Source organism: Asterias rubens, chromosome 15 (genome assembly GCF_902459465.1).
Source record: "Asterias rubens chromosome 15, eAstRub1.3, whole genome shotgun sequence".
In the NCBI taxonomy this organism is placed as follows: Eukaryota; Metazoa; Echinodermata; class Asteroidea; order Forcipulatida; family Asteriidae; genus Asterias; species Asterias rubens.
The window spans coordinates 3,040,118-3,060,995 of record NC_047076.1 but is presented as its reverse complement, the minus strand read 5'-3'; the positions used below and the strand labels follow the sequence as shown (position 1 = coordinate 3,060,995).

The 20,878-nt window shown below is 39.6% G+C and overlaps 1 protein-coding gene across 1 annotated transcript in view; it reads right to left on the bottom strand.

The window, feature by feature from the left end:
- Positions 1-14,764, bottom strand: part of LOC117300384 (ceramide kinase-like protein) — a 31,416-nt gene extending 16,652 nt beyond the window's left edge. Inside the window, exons 1-2 of the mRNA XM_033784164.1 lie at positions 12,981-14,764; positions 11,216-11,449 (exon numbers count right to left, since the gene is read on the bottom strand). Of these exons, the coding sequence (XP_033640055.1) occupies positions 11,216-11,449; positions 12,981-13,224 (478 nt within the window). The 5' untranslated portion in view covers positions 13,225-14,764. The remainder of the gene's footprint in view (positions 1-11,215; positions 11,450-12,980) is intronic.
- Between the last annotated feature and the right edge of the window lie 6,114 nt (positions 14,765-20,878).

Below are 20,878 nucleotides of genomic sequence, written 5' to 3'. Positions count from 1 at the left end.
TAATATCTGTATTAACTTTCAATAGTGTCATAGGACGAGGTAAGGTGTACAGACAACAAAAATGCAATTTCAAGTTGAAGGCAAAATTCAATTTGAAGAGATCTTCGAGACTTTGGTTTTTGTATTTCGGCTCTTGATTACCCGGGGCTTGGAATTGACTTAAGCTTCAAAATTAACATAAATAACATCAATCGTTACGGTACCTGCTGCTAACAAGATTCGAACTGCCTCTGTAGCTACCGGGCTAGCTCGGTGGACTCGCGGCAATATGTCTATCTGCTTTAGCATTGAAGGTGTCGTGGGTTCGAATCACGCCGAGTGAAGTCCCCCTCCTCTCCCGCAAAAATACCAAAGTCCCGAAAATAAAAAATAAAAGGAAAACACAAAAAGTCGACCCCCAAATAAAAATGTAAAAAAAAATGGTACGTACTAAACCAAAATAAAATCGCAAAAATTGCTTGAATGTTGACATTGATTTTCAAAACATATTCCTGCATCGTTATAACACACCGCGGCAAAAGATAGTTCCCCCCGAACAAATACGTAGTAAGTAAACAAATGAAACATTATATTGATTCCTGGTTACGGGTCTAACCCAGCCTGACTCCTCCGTCGAGTAAAATAACAAAACTGTCAAGATTTCTTCTACACAGATCCTCAACATCCTAAGACATCAACACTCGCTCTCTGTCGAAGAGGCAAAAATCCACAGAAATTATGTCTAATGAGCTTCACCCACTGCCACGGCATTTTGTTTCTCCCCTTCTTGTATGTCATCACGCACCGACGCGGTCGTGATTTGAACAACGGCTGCATTCGTGCTATTACGAGCCGAGGGGAAGATCATGTACAAAAATCCAAAACAAAACAATTTAGAAAGACACACGGTCTGAACCCGGTGGGGAAAAAAACCGTTTACTATGACCGTGGATAGTTTCTCTCTTTTCGTTTGATTGTTTGTCTTAAACTCGATGGTGCTCGTTTGTGTTTTCTCGTTGAAACAAGAAAACACCATTCTTACTCATGAAATAGGGCAGAAAAACCAGTATAATGGGATCGACCGCTCGTGAATGATTTTATATGTACACAACATTACTGCACGTACTTTTTTTATTTGTTTTTATTATGATTTTAGAGGGTTTTTGAGTTTAATACTGTGACGTTTTGAAAGCAAGTGTGACGTACCTACAAGTTTTACCGATAAGCAAAATAGTTGTCCATTATTCCCCTTGTCACCTAGTCCCACAGTCACCTATCCAGTCCGCAGTCCCCCAGTCCCACAGTCACCCAACCCCAGTCACCCAGCCACCTGGACTCCACCGCCCGCTAAACCCAAGCCACACAGTTCCCAGTCACCAAGCCACACATAATATACAAAAATAACACAGTCACCCAGTTCCAAAGTCACCTATCCAGTCCCCAGTCCCCCCCCCCCCCCACACCAGCCACCCAGGCTCCACGGTCCCCCAAACCCCAGTCCCACAGTTCCCAGTCACCCAGCCACGCAGTTCCCAAGTACCCAGTCACCCAACCACCAAGACTCCACAGTCCCCCAGCAACCAATCAGCCCCACTACTCCACTCTCCCAGACTTTTCTCAGCTCCCCCAAAGCCCAAAGATAATATTAGGTACGCCAACTATCGTCATGTGTACGGCCGGCGATACATCACTCTACCCATCCCTCTCTGCTACATTCCCCTGCATGCTTTCATAATATACAAAAATAAGCATCTATCAAACGTATTAACATCAAACAAACAAGAAAGAAACGTACAAAGAGAAAAAAAGGAACTCTGTCACGTGACTCCCTTGAGAAGGCTTTTAAGAAATTGCTTCTTTTATACTACATGAAATCAGGAATTGTGAATTCATTGTTACAAAAAGATGGTTGCGGGTACCTGGACATGTCTTCTACATTGATTGATGACGCGTGCACATGGAGTGGAAAATGAAGCCGATAAATTATCACTGTTCATTAAGTTTGCATTGAATAATAAATTATAACAAAACACTACAGCGAAGCCGATTGTATATGTATAATGTCTGCCTTATCCGAAATATATGGGAAAAGGTACAAAATATACTGAAAATATTTCGTTCTCTCGAAATGTCGTTTCATTCCCGTGAACTATTATTTCGTTCCTCGAAATAATAATTCAATTTGTTCGAAATATTATTATGTTCAATTTCGAGGAAACGAAACAATATTTAGGGGGGAAGAAATGTTTTTACCTTTCCCTTAAGGGGCTCCGTAGAATTAGATCGTACGCCGATTATCATTTTAGCGCCTTTTTAACAGCTTTTATGCTCCCAAATTGGAATCTGAGGTTCAAATTTGGGAGTGTAATTAGCCATAGGTTACCTCTTTATCAAAATCACGACAAACGGTGTATGTTGTAGTGTTACGGTTAATATTAGTGAGGGCGTTTGGCCGTATCTAGCATATCTTTAGAATTGAAATTTGCAGGTATTAGTTTTATTGTTTACATCTATTCTACAATTTTATCTAGGATTAACACAATCGAATGGTTCCGAAAAGCAGAAGTGTACCTTGCCTTTAAGACGCTCTTTCCCAAACCTAATCTTCCTTTCAATTCAATGCGATAGGGTACGGGATTATGATTAGGGGTGGATTGGGCGCGTATAATACAGTGTAAAAAAAAAAACCATAAACACAGATTCTTCGGCTATAGGTGACTAGTCTTTCTACAAGGGTTTAGCTTTCACTATTTTCATTTCCGGAGTAAAGTAAAGTGGGTTTTATTTCATTCAACACAGATCAGGCTTGACGTGTAATTACACAAGTAAATGCCAGGCTTACTTTTTATTCTACCTCTTCTTGTTCTTTCCTTTTTAAGCAAAATGCCAGGCTGGGGAAAAGTAATTCCTCTGAGTTATCGGTCGTGACGCACGTGGCACCGTATGCAGTTGATTTACGCTTTATCGCCCCGGTTTGATGCCTCTAGCGACCTGGGCAAATTTACCCACATTTTAAAGTCACCATTTTTGAGAATGTTGAGTAAAAGCTAACCTGGGTTTTTGATTTTGGGGAGATTTGTGACAAGTTGTCGGCTCGTGGTTTTAATGTAATTGTATCAAACATTGGAAACAGTTATTTCGATTACGCAATTTCCAATTTCCGTATAAACTGTACCAAATTAAGTTGTAGAGCTTCTTAAGCAAAAAATGTAAGCAGCTTAAAATATTGTTCTGACCAGAATATGGTTACCAGCCAAAATGTCACGTGTAATACATACCGATTGAGACTGGTTTCCTGTTTATTTTTGCTAAGCGTAAAATCGTTAAGCACCTATGTCTGCTGAAGCCGAAATTAGGCCGTGTTAAGCACCAACAATCTTATAGTTTAGTCGCATTCAGTAAAAGTAAAACATTTTTAAACAAACAAACAAAAGAAGCATCAACATGATATTTTAAATTATATACAAAATGACATTTTATTATAATTCGTTTTTCCACTTTTTTTGCTTAGTCAATACAATCAATCTTGTAAGCATAATATTATCATTTTGTTCTGCAAGGCAAAATGTTGAAATGGGCCCCTTTTATTTTGACAGAAGAAAAACACATCGCCGAGTAAATGGAGGTGATTAAAGGTCAAAATAGCTGACAGCCGTGCTTCCTAAATTAAAGACCGTAACATGAAACATTCATTTCCTGTTTTTTCCCCGTCAAGTGTCTGAAATTCTCGGGTTTTTAATAAATCTCAGTTTGAAAGACACCCCACGTGTATAATCTATTGCATTGGAGGAAAGCGCGCGATGTACAGAGCCAGTAAAAAGGTATGACGTGTTCAATTTCGCATAAGTCATTCTGCCCTTTGAGAAATAGGGTAACAACAATGACATCCTTTCTATCAAAAAGGAATTATTGACTAAGGAATTTTTTTCAGTGAAAGGTGGTAAGGTCCTCTGGGAATTTTGGAGATAGTTTAATCATAAGATTTGATGCATTGCATGGTGAGGTATAAATATATATTTGGTTTGCGGAACACCATAGTTGTGTTTATCTACTTGCCAGGTAGAGTTTGTTCTTAAAAAACTGTCTTGCTTATATTATATTCTACTACCGCTGAGTAGATTTATCGGATTGTTCGGGAGACTTCTCAGTTCTGAAAAGAACTGTCCTGCTTATTGCCTGGTTGGATGGTTTAGAAAATCGGCTGGGAATACTACTTTTAGATTATAGGAACTTATTAACTGCACTACAGACGATGTGACCTCTGACGTCACACGAAAACCATAACATGATTCGCGCGCATACCGCCGGGCAAAACCTTGGGTTTTTGGCAGCCAGCTAGAAAGTGTATGCAATCTTACCATGACTACGTGTCTTTTTTCCCGGCGAAACATGACGTATACAGTGGGTTTTTTTTGTCAACAGAGAGCGGTTTGAATGTAAACATAGGTCACATTGTCTATACCGCGGAGCGAGTTCTTAAAATTGGTCTCAAAGTTTCGACTATAGTTTAATCATGTTTTAATGGTAGGGTTTTGGTTTGCTTCGGATTGTAAATCAAGTTTTAGATCAGGCTCGAGTGGCAATTTGTTTTCTCCTGTAGTAGAGAATTGCCGTCGTCAAAAAGTGTCCTAATCTGTTTAAAGACAGTGGACACTATTGGTAATTGTCACAGACCAGTCTTCTCACTCGGTGTATCTCAACATATGCATAAAATAACAAACTTGTGAAAATTTGAGCTTGATTGGTCATCGGAGTTGCGAGATAACTATGAAAAAAAAACACCCTTTGTCACACGAAGTTGTGTGCTTTCAGATGCTTGATTTCGAGACCTCAAATTCTAAACTTGAGGTCTCGAAATCAAATTCGTGGAAAATTACTTCTTTCTCGATAACTACGCCACTTCAGAGGGAGCCGTTTCTCACAATGTTTTATACTATCAACCTCTCTCCATTACTCATTACCAAGTGAGGTTTTATGCTGATAATTATTTTGAGTAATTACCAATAGTGTCCACTGCCTTTAAAGGATAACCTTTTTGAATCGATTTAGAGCAAAACATTCCCCCATTGTAAAGCACTATACGGCATGGCAATTTTGGTGTGCATGGAACAAAATTGTGCTCGGGCGAGCTAGATAATGAACGAGTACAATATTTCAATGAAATTGGAATTTTTCTTTGATTAAATTGATGCTTTATTACATGAAGGGTTGAGTTGATGCAAATCAGTTGATGAAATTGTGTTCCGAACAATGATTTTGAAGATGGAAATTATACGCACAATCAACATATTTACTACGTAGAAATCTATTTTTAAAAGTGATCCCGTACATATATAAACAATATCCGTATGTCGTTTTTTTTTCTAATGGTCGAGAATCGATTTAGGTTTGCTTGTTCTCATTGTTTGTTCCTGTTGTGTGTTTGTCCGTCGATCAGGCATCTCTTGAGATCCACGCTTCAAAAAAAAACTATGCATGCGTGTTTATTTGTCATACCTCAAGTATAACTGTGTACTGTTTAATGTTTAATGATTATTTGTTTAATAATTAATGTTTAATTCAAATACTTTGCATTTTAATTTTACTGTACGAAGTAATAAAACAATAAATAATAAAATAATAATATATAAACAAACTCAATTGGACACAAAGTAGCAAAGTTATGTGTGCCCCGCCCCCCCCCCCCAGCAAAACAACATAATTCAACTGCGAAATAGATTTTGGGATTGGTAGAATTCACAGTTATTCAAAACAAGCCTCAGATCTAGTAACTGTTCACTTTAATAATCACATTTTCAATACAATATTAAATATATATATATGTTCTTTTGGAAATAAATTAGCATAATCGCCTATAAATAAGAAGAATATAGCCATTATTCATTTGTGTCGTCGCCGCATGCAATGAAGAACGACTAAGACAAAAATAGGTATTATTTTTGTTCTGACTCCGTGACCGAGTGACAGTTAGCCAGCGTGCGCCCATGACCTGATTTCGGTTCGTCTCTCGAATTAAAGGCACTGGACACGTTTGGTCTTCTCATTTGTTATATCTCAACATTATGCATAAAATAACAAACCTGTGAAAATGTTGACTCGTTGAAGTTGCAAGAGAATAATAAAAGGAAAACACACGTATTGCATTACTTTGTGTGCTTACAGAAGCATGTAAAAGGATTCAGCTGAATGTTTTTTGTTTTTTTATTTGAGTGAGAAATTACCTCTTTCTCAGAAACTACTTCAGAGGGAGCCGTTTTTCACTTCAGAGGGAGCCGTTTTATGCTATCAACAGCTCTCCGTTGCTCGTTACCAAGTAAGTTTTTTATGTTATCAATTATTTTGAGTAATTACAAACTAGTCAAATGCCTTTAAGTATATGACCTGATGTGTGTTCGTCTCTAGAATTAAGAGAGGTTTTATCATTGTATAAGTCTTTCAAATAACTCAATGGATATATATTTCCAAGGCTCCTTGAAGACGGTATAGGTTCTCATGGTAACGAAGAATATGATACGACTGCTCTCTCTCTCTCTCTTTATTTCTTTTGACAATAGTTTAATTTAAAAATTGTGTGGCGTATAGGCTTAAAGCCAATGGACACTTTCGGAACAGAAAACAAAACAAAAAAGTTCACAGATTTGCAAATAACCTACAGGGTTTACAGGAGGTAATGGTGAACGACTTGAAACGTTATTCCATGAAATGCTTACTTTTTGAGAAAACATAAAACAATATCAATTCTCGATATCGAGATTTACGGATTTATTTTGAACGCATGTCATGACACGGCGAAACGTGCGGAAACATGGGTGGGTTTTCCCGTTGTTTTCTCACGACTCCGATGACTGATTGAGCCTAAATTTTCACAGGTTTGTTATTTTATAAATAAGTTGTGGTACACGAAGTGTGGGCCTTGGTCAATACTGTTTACCGAAAGTGTACAATGGCTTTAAAGGGAAGGTATGACTTCGGAGTAATGTGGTTCTATAAAAAGGTAACAGTTTTTGTGCCCCCAAATTTGAATCTGAACTTCCTAACGCTTTTCAGATTGTGTATTCCTGTATAGGGATTGCTCTTCCTGCAAGGACAATCTTTACGGACTGTCGAAGACCACCTTTTGAAAAAAAATTCACAGTGGTTTAATTGTGTACACCTACATTCATACAGGCTAGATTAACAATCAAATCAAACGGTCAAAAAAAATGTTTGTAAACAAAAGTAATCCGATTACCTTTTTTAATTCCATCGGTTTAGAGGAATCAAATTTTAATGAAGTTTTTTTTTGCGTGTTCAGTTCGTTTCCATTGACAACGGAGAAACAATAACAAATCGACAACGTTGCAAGGTTAAAAAATATGTATAGAGAGCTTTTTGTGTGGGTTGAAAGAAGGAATGGGATGAATTTATAGATAACCTTGGCTTAGCTCACTGTCACAATGTTTGGACTTGGTACAAACTATTTTAAGAACACTTTCCCAACGATATGCAGGATTCCATTTGTTATTGAAGTATCGGATTGAAACGACTTGTAGTGAATCTATTTTCAATGCAATAATGGAATAATTTATTTCGATTCAACAAAGGAATAAGTTCTTCCTCGTTATGGAAAATGTAAAAAGGCAAGGCAATTTGAAATGTACGGTAATTTTTGTTCCAATATCGTTAACTTAACTGACGGCCGGTTCTGTAAGTTTTACTTCAAGGGTTCGATGCAACATTTTGACCTTGTGGACATTAATTCACATTTGACGTAACCGTTTCAGACGTAATTACTTTGAACTTATAACCACGTGTCAGATGTTATTGGTTTTAAACACCTGTTTGTCGGAAGTGACGGTCTGTCGGCAGTAATTGGTCTTTAACAGTTTGTCGGACGTAATATGGCTGACGACGGAATATGACAACGTAGTGTTTGACGAAACAGGTTTTTGAACGATAGGGTCTTACCTAAGGTAATACGTGAACACATTACGTGTGTCGGACGTAATGTGTTCGACAAAACGGTTTACCGGACGAACTTTGGTCATATTACATTCTTTATAATTGGTTGTTTACATGTACACTTTGAAATATTATGGAAATAGTGAGATGAATTGAATTGATTTGAATTGTAATATCCGTGTGGCCAACGTTATGCTCAAACGTAAAGCTTCAACAAACCAAACGTAAAACTTTCGCGTATTGACTGTACAAACCTCAGATCTTACATAGGGAACACGACATAGTTACTTGAATCATGTCGAATGCTTAATTATCTTCATGTCTAGAAGACCAACAACGACTGGCAACGACTTTAAATTGTTAACTGAAGGTTCCTCACGTGCGACAAACCCATTTGTCGCTCCGTTTCACCTACGGGCACGATTCCAATTTGGTGGCCCAGTATTCTAGAATAAAGAGGAATCCTTTTAGTGAGGGGTGACAATATTGTAGACTGTCCAATTTGTCTACAAATTTCATGAAATTAGTTCTTGTTCGTGGGTGTTTAAAAAATATCCAGGTCTTTTTGTTTATGATATTGTCAGGTGCCTGCGTGCTCCGGTATGAAACAAAGAGGTAGATAAAGCAGTTTTCGAACAACAGTGAATTCGGTAGCACGATACCTTTTTCAAATGCAATGTTCATCTAAACAGTCATTGCTTTCAACTACAAGCGCTTTTTCCATTTTTACGGTCAAAGATAATTTTCTTCACGCTGCTCCATTTCTTTGGAATAGTCTTCCTGTGCATATTCGCCAGTGCTTTACACTGTTCTAAGTCTCTGTTAAAAACCTCATTTGTTTGAAGCTGCTTATTTGTAATCTGCTTATACTTGTAATTGTATATTTCACTCTTTGTATATTTTTGCGTCCAGTGCCTTTAACATCTTTATGTAATTGCATGGGATAAAAGCCAAGTCGTACGCCAAAACGGTAGACATGCTTAGTGCCATTAACTTCCGGGTCAGAGTTGAACCCCAAAACTAAACAGTCTGGTACCAAACGTCGCGACGGTTCAACTTTAACCCAAACGTCCTGAATGGCTTTGTAACAGCCGGTGCGCCCGGTTCGTTACAACACAGCAATAAATAACGATAGTGCTCGGCTAAAATGCGACTCTACTATGAATAGAGACACACAAAGCTAGGTTAAAATATGGATATGTAACAATCGATCAATCAACAGCTTTTCAGCCCCCCCCCCCCTTCACATTCTCCTTTATGAATGATTGCAGACACTGGCAGCAGGATCGTCTGTTCTAATCAAACAAAATATTGTCATAACAGATCCATGATATATTGGTGTTGAAACACGCCACGCGCCTAGAGGGACTATGTGACGACTTGAAACTAGGCTACGGGGCGTATCAGTTATAATGCACTTAACGGGACATCGCGTAAATGTGTCTCTTCTTTCTTTATAGGGAAGGTTAGCGTTTGATAACGGCACTCCTAAAATGAATGCGTAAAATGTTTCTACCGTTTTTCTCGCCGAAATTTGGCGCTATGCTGTATAACACGTTAAAGACTATAGCTATCAGAAAAAAAAGACCCGTGTGATGACGTCAGTTGAGTTGGTCTAGTACAATCAGTCACATTTTTTGACTGGTACATTAGTACAGAATCGACAAGTGGATTGGTTACCAAGAGATGTCACGGGAGTGTTCAAGTACTCATACTTTCCAATGTCCAGATGTGCCCAAAAGCTTTCAGCGTGTCGAGTAAAAACAAACAGTATAGAATGCCAATTGTGTGTTGATGAATATGTCAGTAAAAGAGTTTATACCGGGTTTTTTTTCAGTTGTAATTTGTATGTACCCTCACACCGATGTATATCAAAGACACTGGACACGATTGGTAATTACTCAACATAATTATTAGCATAAAACCTTACTTGGTAACGAGTAATGGGGGAGAGGTTGATAGTATAAAACATTGTGAGAAACGGCTCCCTCTGAAGTGACGTAGTTTTTGAGAAAGAAGTAATTTTCCACGATTTTGATTTCGAGACCTCAGATTTAGAATTTGAGGTCCCGAAATCAAGCATCTGAAAGCACACAACTTCGTGTGACAAGGGTGTCTCTTTTTTTATATGTTGAGATACACCAAGTAAGAAGACTGGTCTTTGACAATTAACAATAGTGTCCAGTGTCCAGCAATGTCAACTAGGTACTTTCCCGAGAACTGTGGAAAAGTCCACAGGCAACACACTCAGATGATAATGTTTTTCAGCTATAATTTATTTCACCCTTACACCGATGTGTATTAAAGCATTGCATACTCAGTACTTTCCCGAGTTCTGTGAAGAAAAGAATTCACTGGAAAATCACTCGTATGATTCAGTTACTGTACGCAACCTATATAAACCTGTTGTTCTATATAAGTAAAGTGTAACCGATTATTCAAAGGTCACACTGCTCCTGGCATGATGTGCTTGACATTCTTAATCTAGGGTTTCCATCTTGCTCCTTTTTTTTTGGGGGGGGGGGGGCTGATTAATATTTCAAGAGGCCAAGGAGGTTGGGACTGGGACTCAATAAGAGTGATGTTCACACCATCTTAAGGAACGAAAATCAATACCCACTTAACCCTGGATCTTGTTAATATCTGGGTATTTGGGTCACTAAGATATTAAAGCATTTTAAATGAAGGTGGCCTTGAAGGAATGTGTACTTTACGAATGCTCGAGTAAGTTTAAAGGAACACGTTGTCATGGATCGGTCGAGTTGGTCTTAAAAAAAAGGCATTTGTAACCGTTTGTTATAAAATGCGTATGGGTAGAAAGATGTTATAAAAGTAGAATACAATAATTCACACAAACATGCCTCGAAATAGCACGGTTTTCCTTTTAACTCGTCGCCTAACACGGTCGGCCATTTATGGGAGTCAAATTTCTGACTCCCATATGGCCGACCGTGTTAGTTCGCAAAGTAAAAGGAAAACCACGCAATTTCGGGGCATATTTATGTGTGGATCATTGTATTATACTTTTAAAACATCTTTCCAACCATATGCATTTCATAACAAACGGTTACAAAAGCTTTTTATTGACCAACTCTGTTCCTTTAACATTGCGGGGCATAAATCAGGATTTGCTGTTAGTCTATTCGTGTTGTCTGGAAAAAGCGATACCTCTACAAAATACGAGCGCGGAAACCTTGTTTTGACAGCACCCAAACCAGAACTTCACTTACCTTTGAATATGCTATTTGCATTCTATAAAATCTACATAGTTTACATATAAAGGGGTGGGGTTTACCTTTCAACACGGAGTCGATAGCGCTGCACCACGTCTGACAGTTCTCCTCATTGGTCGACCGCAGTGTGACGCAGTCCTCTGTCAGTATGTTCGGATCCTTCTTGCAGGGCGTGGCTACGGACAGGGTCACGCCCTTCGGATATCCCCGGTTCTTGCCCGGTTTTTGCACCCTCTTGATCTTGACGGCGTACACGTCGTGCATGGAGACCGAGGCGCCTCTGCTTCCAATTTGCCCTGTATTGTTTAGTTTTTTTCATAAGAATTACAATAATCAACTTCTTAAAGGCAGTGGACACTATTGGTAATGACTCAAAATAACTATTAACATACACAAAATTACTTGGTAATGAGTAATGAGTAGCTGTTGGTAGTTTAAAACATTGTGAGAAAAGGCTCCCACTGAAGTGACGTAGTTTTCGAGAAAGAAGTAATTTTCCACGAATTTGATTTAGAGACCTCAGAATTAGAATTTGAGGTCTCGAAATAAAGCATCTGAAAGCACACAACTTCTTGTGACAATGTGTTTTTTCTTTTATTATTATCTCGCAACTTCGACGACCAATTTCACAGGTTTGTTATTTCATGCATAAAATATGTTGAGACACACCAAGTGGTCTTTTGAATATCTTTTTTAGCAAACAATTAAAACAACAACAACAACAACAACACTACCAACGACGACAAGTAAACGACAACGACGCAAACCAAAATATGGAACCCGAGCAGCTGTTTTGGTGACTCTTTACACCAACAACATAACTAGTGTAACCTCGTTCAGGGGAGCATTCTGTATTTTGGCAACAATGAAGTTTGTTTTATTTCGAACGAGTTCATCCTGATGAACTACAAACACAAAGCACGACAAGCATGCACGTCTCAAAAGCAAAAGTCGTAAACATAAAGACCTTCAATATTTGTTTTGTTCGTTCCAGGTTCTAGAAATATCTCAAATAGATACGTGTGAGTTTCTATGTCGCAAACTGCTCCAATCGCAATCGAGAAATGTCTTAAGAAAACCTTGGTGTTTTTGAAGTCTATTCTTAGGGACACAAATAATATCAGTTATTAAATTAATCACACTTCCGGACGACCGTGAAGATTTCAAAAGAAAGTGTCCCGATTTTGTAACCTCGTGATAAATATAAATTTAGCTTAGCCTTACCTTTCGCTTCCTTAAAGACAAGGTTGACCCTTAGTTTTTTTTAACCGTTCGATTGTTCGCGTTTCGAGATATCGCCGTAAATCCGGAGCGAAAAGTGTCCACGCACGAAGAATACTCCCTGAACAGGAATACACAATCTGAGAAGCGTTACTGTAGTAACACTTCCCAGGTTTAAATTTTGGGGGATAACTTATATATCATGAGTGATTACCAAAAGTATTTACTTTCACTGTAAGCACCGTGATTCCACAGTCTAGAAACCTGACGTCAAGTTTTCGTTGAGATAGACAATGATGCAGCATTGAATTGTGTGACTTAACTTAGGATTTCATGATAAGATTTGTAATTCTGCCAAACCGCTACACCGTATAAAACCTTTATTTCAACACCAGGCCCATATAGGATGCATGTGTGGTTTGGGGGTAGGATAATGCCAAAATCCCCCCCCCCTGTAATGGTATAGGCCTAAGCGAGTTCCGCATGAAAGATTGAAAATTCATTTACATAATCGTGTATAGACCACTTGCCTTCTTCTCAATATCTTCTTTTTAATTACCGAAATTAACCCTCCCACTATTATACCATTCAACCCAGAGGACTCACCATCGTGTCTCGCCGGCTGTATAAGACTCCAACTGATCCTGTCCTTCTCCAGCGTGACGTCATAATGTTTACTCCCAATGTCGAATATCCCCCTCAATGGTAGCTTGAGGGGCGTGGTCGGACCCGGGTGTTCCTCCTCCTGGTGGTCGAGTCTAAAGGCAACTTTCCTCTTCTGCGAGGAGGGGAAGTCTTTCAGAGCCATGGTAGGGACAGCGCGGTTAGATGTCCAGGCTGCTTTGGCCATGAAGTTGTGAATCCCAAAGCCTTCAGGATGTCCCTGGGTGCCGTGAATGGCTGTGATTCACTTACGTCCCTAACAACACCTTTCTGTCGACAGCTCTTTGCTTGTTTCTTCGACACTCGGTTATAGACGAAGCCCTCCTTCGACACAAGATGATTGAGTATATATTAATCTTGGACAAACATTATGTTTCGTTAATGAATAATTGTTTTTAAAGAATATCTTCGACACTCAGTTTGACGAAACCCTACTCCTTCGACACAAAATTACGAGGTAATTACTTACAAAAACAAAAAACAATTTGCGGTTCCTTTAATGACGCTCTTTACTCAAATCCTTCATTCACGATGCTTTTCCGTCGACAGCTCTCTCTTTGTTTTTTAAAGAGTATATTCGACGCTTGGTTTGACGAACCCCTCCTCCTTCGACACAAGATGATGATAGTTTTTGGAAAAAATTGTGGTTCCTTCTATAGTGGCGCTCTTTTAAACTACACGATGCATTTTTGTCGACTGCTCACTAATAGTTTCTTAAATATCTTCGACGCTCTATTTGACGAAGCTCTTCGTCGACACAGGATGGTTAAAACTATTTATCCTTTAAAGTGACGATCTTCTTTACGATGCCTTTATGTCGAGAGCTTTCGTGTTTCCCTCCCCCTCTCTCTCTTCTTCTTTCTGTAGACTATGTTTCAAACTTTCGGAATCCTTGTTCGACACAATATTGGCCGACACTTTCAGGGAACTCAAGGCTTTCTCTTTTGAAATACTGCACTTTCGTCTCTCCTTATTTGCTTTTAGTCGTCTTTCAGTTTGTATTAAATAAGCCGTCTTTTTTTTTTTCGATGAGTAAATTCGTCACATAGTTTTAATTGTTATCCAAAATCCATCAATAATAGCGATAGATTGTGTATTTGGCGATCAGTTTCGGCGTTTGTGTTGATCAAAACGCGTTACTGTCGGCCCCGGTTCTAAAGTGTCTCTCTTTGACGCCCTTTCTATGTTTTTACTCGCAACACTCCACACCCCTACACCTCCCTTGACTGTCGTTGACACCTTTCTTTGCCAGCCGACTCAACTTTCTCGACTCCACTTCCTTCGTCAATACTCTTCAAAATCAGCGCCTCTAGCTAGCTCCACAGCAGATCCCGCTTTCTTATCTCGATTTATTTTTAAAACAGCTTTCACTTTAAATAAAAATATGGCTAGTTTCTCCAAAAGGTGAAGGTTGGCCCCTTATCGAAAACTCAATCATTGCAGTGACGTTAATATTATTCTAAACACAGCAGTTAGATTCGCCCTGCAGAAACACATCCATAAACATCATTTTATCATCGGAGTCACATTTCCCCCAGAGGGCAGGTCTCGATCATTCACGAAAAACAAAATGAATACACATGACGAAAGCATCTCATGTTGATGTGTAGAATACAGTCATAGGTTGTTCCCCCTCCGACTGTCAATACACCAGCCAGTTGTCTGCATCAACCTTCCCCTCTAGACACGCTCAAATTAACTGAGTCACTGTGATCGTTAACTCCGTGTATGTCACGAAGATGGTGACTTCGTTTATTACCGCGCTTTTTTTCTTTTTAATGAATGGCACGAAACTGCTCACAGACACGTGAGACACAAACTCAGTTTTGCCTCCCCGTGGGAAATGTAACGACTCGCGTGTCTGGCCGTCTGGGGACCACGAACATAAACGCGGGAAAATGTCACGGATCGCAAACATGAACGCGGGAAAAGGTTACCTACCTCCATACACGAGGGCGGGAAATCCACTGTGACCGCCCGCTGATAATAGCATGGCGGGAACATTTCAATTCAAGGTTGATGTAGTGATTCTGAAGTTGAATTACCGTATTGTCGCTCTTCATTTTTATAAACCATGTAGTATGTAAAGGTCACTTGCATCATTAGTCAGTGACGTAGGATCATTACAAAGGAATAACAAGAGTGTAAAAAATACAATTATGTCTAGGGCTGTGACGCCGCGTCATTGTGCGTGAGGTAAATGACGCCCTCATAGCAACCCCCTTAACAACAGTCCAAGTCGTAGCTGTTAAAGCCATTGGACCCTTTCGGTAAACAGTATTGTCCAAGGCCCACACTTCGTGCATCACAACTTCTATATCAAATAACAAACCTGTGAAAATTTGGGCTTAATCTGTCATCGGATTCGGGAGAAAATAATTGCGTGGTTTTCCTTTTACCCCGTCGACAAACACGGTCGGCCATTTATGGGAGTCCAAATGGCCGACCGTGTTAGTTTGCAAAGTGAAAGGAAAACCACGCAATTTTGAGTGATACTTGTGTGGATCATTTTATTCTACTTTTAAAATATATTTCTAATCATATGCATTTTATAACAAACAGTTACAAACGCTTTTCAAAGACCAACTCGACCGATCCGAGGCAACGTGTTTCTTTAAGTAGCCTTATTATTGGAAAGTGACGTAGGGTCGTTACTCAAAAAGAATCAGAGTATTAAAGCCCGTGTCCAAATTCGCAGCTACGGTCGGCTTCCGCTATGGCTTGCTGGATCACCTCGTCACCATGTTTGGGACACGTTCAAAGCAACCCCTTGGCAACAGCCTTAGCTGTAGCCTCCAATGCGGATACGGCCTTAGTTTTCACGAGTGTGTCTGTTGTCAACCTCGAGCCCGGGAGTTTAAGAAGGTATCAATTTTGCATTGGGTATTAGCGTCGCATAGACTTGGTTCCAAGTCATGTGATCGTGGTTTTTAGTCGTCCTGATAGCCGATACATTACTGGGGGAATTCTGCGTGGCTGATGCAGAGAATTAACCGCAGTCTCAGACTTGGAATCAAGTCTAAGACTCGCCTATTAGTTTAGCTACATCGCCATTAGCATTTACATAACTCAGCAAGGCCATTTATATCAATTTTAATCTACACTCGCTTGCGTCGTCGCTGTGTTATCGTCCTTTCACTAATATTAATGATTTGCGGGAATAGATTTCAAGACAAGTTGCTGTTTGTTTTTTTACTTTGTGGGTTTTTGTTTTGTTTGTTTGGAGGTGTGTTCGGAAGTTACGGGTGTTCGTTGTTTATAATCAGCGTGTTGTGTGTGTTTTTGTTCGTTTTTTTTTTTTTTTTTTTTTTTTTTTTTTGGGGGGGGGGGGTGGGGGTGTCTGTTTGCTTGCACGTTTTGGGTTTTTTTTTATTATGCGGATGGGGGTATTTGTTTATTGTTTTGGGGTGTGGTTCCAAGGTGTTGGGTGTAGTTTATTTTATGTTGGTTTTATCTTGGGATTGTTTAAGTTGTAATTTGTAGACCTTCGGCATATTTTGCAAACCCAAGATCCCATTAGATTGTATCGTAAATCAGATAGATATACTCTCAATGCCATAAATGTATAAACATTGTCCCTGTTTAATTTTGATTCGTTTCTTACACACGACTGCATAATTTATTGCGGGCCTCTCGGCACGTCTTCAATATTCCAAGACAGAAATCACGCTCGACTGCAGCAAATTTTGAAGGACTTTAAGACTCAACGCAATAAAATCCTTTAAGTGTGTTTTTTTGAGGCCAGGGATTTATGGCGCCAAACGTACGACCATCCTCGCTATCACTCGAGAAGCTGAGGGAGTGAAGTAGTGCGAACATGAACACTCACCTAGGTCTGACGAAATTATAACTTCTGTAAATGCTGACGTCAGACCCCCCCCCCCTCACAGTTTGTCACTCGCCAGGCTGGCCTATATATATATATGAACAAGGGTATATTCATTTTGGTTTTGTACTACTCATTGAGTGTTGCATTACTCATACCTTTCCCTGACCTGTGGAGAAAACAAATTTCGGGCTTAATAACACTGCTGGGATTCAGAACCCACGGCCGCTGTAATTGCTGACGTCAGGGATTTCGTTTAAAGACACTGGACACTGTTGGTAATTGTCAAAGACCAGTCTTCTTACTTGGTGTATCTCAACATAAACATAAAATTAAAAAAAACTGTGAAAATTTGAGAAGTTACAAGATAATAATGAAAGAAAAAACACCCTTGTCACACGAAGTTGTGTGCTTTCAGATGCTTGATTACGAGACCTCAAATTCTAAATCTGAGGTCTCGAAATCAAATTCGTGGAAAATTACTTCTTTCACGAAAACTACGACACTTCAGAGGGAGCCGTTTTTCACAATGTTTATACTATCAACCTCTCCCTACTACTTGCAAACAAGTAAGGGCCCGTGGGTCGTAGAGAGGGTAAAGTTTTTCTTGTCAGCTCACACACCGGCGGACTGTATACCCCCCCCCCCTCCCCTCCAACAAACCCTTACCTGAAACGTAACGTATCGTACTGTCAGTGTTGTTAAATATCAAGCCTGTTCCTGCTGAACGTTTTCAGTTTTCAACCATAAGTAATTAAATGATCTCCCTCTGTTCAAGCCCCCATCATCAAATCGACACTGTTCAGGTATCATTAAACATCGACGGCTTTAATTGGGAGTCTGGGACCCCAGCCTGCACTATGTGCTAATTATTATTAAAAGCTTAGCAGTTTGGGCGCTTCACAACGGTTTATGAGAACCGCTCTTGTCAAACAATAATTAGTATGAACTTGGTCTTTAAATTTTAAACAAAACCCACATTCTAACCCGGTTTAAATGGGCCTTTGTCCTTGAGTTAAGAAGTGTTAAGTGCGTTTGCACTAATTCCCACTTTGTTTCCAGGGCCGCTATGGAGTAAGTTGGTTATCAGCTTGGCTTTGTCCTTTCAATTGTTTTGAATTATGAGGATAAAAATGGAAGGCCTTGAGGTGTTCATAATTATGGGTTATTTTTACAAGCTTAGCGTTGGCCGTGATTGTTCGCTAAGACAAAGAGAGCACTTATACGCGGTAATAGCCATTTCAGTTTTGAATTTGAATTTGAGATATCGGGTGCAAACCTTTTTAAGTTATACGTGACTACCAAATGTTTGAGATGAAAAGCAGATTTTACCTCAGCGAGGTATTTTTAAATAACAACATTTTTGTTGAAAACGGTTTGAAACGAATGACTCGATTAGAATCGACCGAAGAGTACTACTGTTATCAGAGAATGATATTTTTTGTTTTCTTGGTTTTTTTTTCCCCCTGTACTATTGTTACTCAATACTGAAATCGTTTATGTAATATGAAACGTCACAGAGGGGGGAAATGAACACAAAGCACATCATTGCGACTTGTGGGGATGGCACAATCACTTGAACTCTGCGTTGAACAGTAGCGTTTCCATGGCAACGCACTATTACAGGACATTTTTACGGCGCGAAACGACATTATTGATGCTCGCGTGGAGTTGGGCTTTAAATCAGTCACGAGCTGACGACGTCTGATGGACGCCCTTTAATTGCAGGACACACTATAGTATTCGTGACAAGTTTGCATCAGCATTGTAAATTAATAACAGTTTTTCTTTTCAGTCCAATGCCATCATAAATTTACAAACAAATAAAATGGAAACAAAGAGTCAGGAAACACCCTTTTTTTTTTTACCTCGTAGAGATATGTTTTGTTTTTCCCCTTCTCCCTTTAGACTTTGTACACATAATTCCTGATTGGCACCTCAGTCGTGAGAATTCCCATTTTGGAGACCTTTTGTTTTCCCTTTTCTGTTGTGTTCTCGGTCTCCATAAGTGCATCATTGCGACTTGTGTGCGACTAGTATGTGAAACCAAACTGTAGCACTGTGACCCACAGGCCTGAATATACATGTGCGAAGAAATTGTTTGCAACTTCTTCTTTTTTAGACACAGGAGGGAAAACACTACGAAGACCAACGCAAGGGACTCAAAAGTTAACATGCAATGTTCCGGTACGAAAAAAAGTCCGAACCGCCAAAGAGTTAAAAAGGCAGGGAAGAAAATCATTGAGACAAACTAAATTCCTTCTTATAAGACTCTTAAGACCAAAGAAACAAATGAAGTGCACCAGGTTATCAATTTGTTGAAGGGATACAAATCGATTGATGGCATTTAAAGCTACTTGAACAGCATTTAGGCGTTCACAGGCGAGCACTGACGGGGTCGACCCAGGGAAGCTAAACGAACGCACCCATTCAGCACTTGAAAAGAAGAAGAACAACAACAAACGAGGTTCACATGAAGCAGGGTTTTGAAACAAGAGCGAGGTTTAGCTGCACGTTACGAGCAAAAACGTGAACGTGAACGTCAAAAAATTGTGTCGATTCAAGATGACGCGCCATGATGTCACCACTTTGGGCTTTACGTATAATATGACGTCTGCACGCACGTGCCTGACGTGAGGAATGTAAACTTCACGTATGCTTAAATCGTGAGATTTTTGCAACAAAATTTTCTGGCGTTCACGTTCACGTTTTTGATCGGGTAACGTGCAACTAAACATCCCTACTTTATGGACTTTAACACGCGTCCACACAGCGTTTTCACTAGTGTTGAAGAATACGATTTTCCGTAAGTTTATAATAATATAAAGGAATGTCCACACAGTGACTGAATGTCCACACAGTGACTGCATCACAGAGCTACGTGTGCGTGTGGTTTGACATTCACCACCTTTATGGAGACCGAAGACAAAACAGAAAATGAAAAACAAAAGGTCTCCCCATAAGGGACTTCTAAAGACTGGATGCTCCACAAGAATTATGTGTACAAAGTCTATATAAGGGAGGCTATTAACTACAGGGACAAAGGCAAGAACAAAAGATGTGTCCATAGGGATATATAGAATGCGTGTGTGTGACAGCTGAAGAGCTTGGAATTATTAAGCCAAACAATGGCTTATTAAATCATATCAAAATTTAAGTACCATAATTTCGGTCATTAAACTGGTTATATTATAGGCATAACCTTAAATTTAGCGCTGTTCATTGTTTGTTGATTCCGGCCTCATTTCTAGGCCTATTTTTATAAATAGGCCTACGTGCAGGAATATTGATCACATTATTGAGTTGCGTTGATTTAAAATAATTAAACACTAAACCGGGGTTCTAACTCCGGATTCAGCGTCAGGTTAGCCCACGTCTGGGCACCGAACTTCCCGGCGGACAGATGTCCCTGGGACATCGGCAGTGCAAAAGTTTTCTGACGTTTAGGCGATGGACTGAAAGTAAAAGGACTTTACACTGGATTGTGACTTGAGTCAAGTCTTACTACCTCTCGCTCAAAATGAAGCTTTTGAGATTACACGCGTTCTTGGCCGCCCAGGGGGTTATTTCTCATTCTGAGGGGTTCGTGCGCTTGCTCCGCTACAGAGCATAAAAGATAGGTTTGACAGGTTGCTTTGTGGTGGGTAGAAACGGAAAAATTTTGAAGAGATGCGGAGGAAAAGTCAAGTTATTCACAACCGCAGCCCGTAGGGGGGTCCTATTTTTTCCTTTCTTTCTTTTCCCCCCGTTGAAGAAATTCCTCACACATTTCTGACGGGGTGAATAAATGAGAAAAATGGCGATGACTTCTATCGTCAGCAACTGAGACGCCAAAACCCTTCGGATTGCTCTCAGAAATGTTATGGAACTGCCCCCCCCCCCTTCCAGCAAGTTGAAAAGAAAATATCTGGAGGGTTGGGGAATATTTTTCCATCTCTAAGGCCTTCGACACCATCAATCACAATATTCTGCTTCAAAAGCTTAATTATTATGGCATAAGAGGTACTACTCTGAA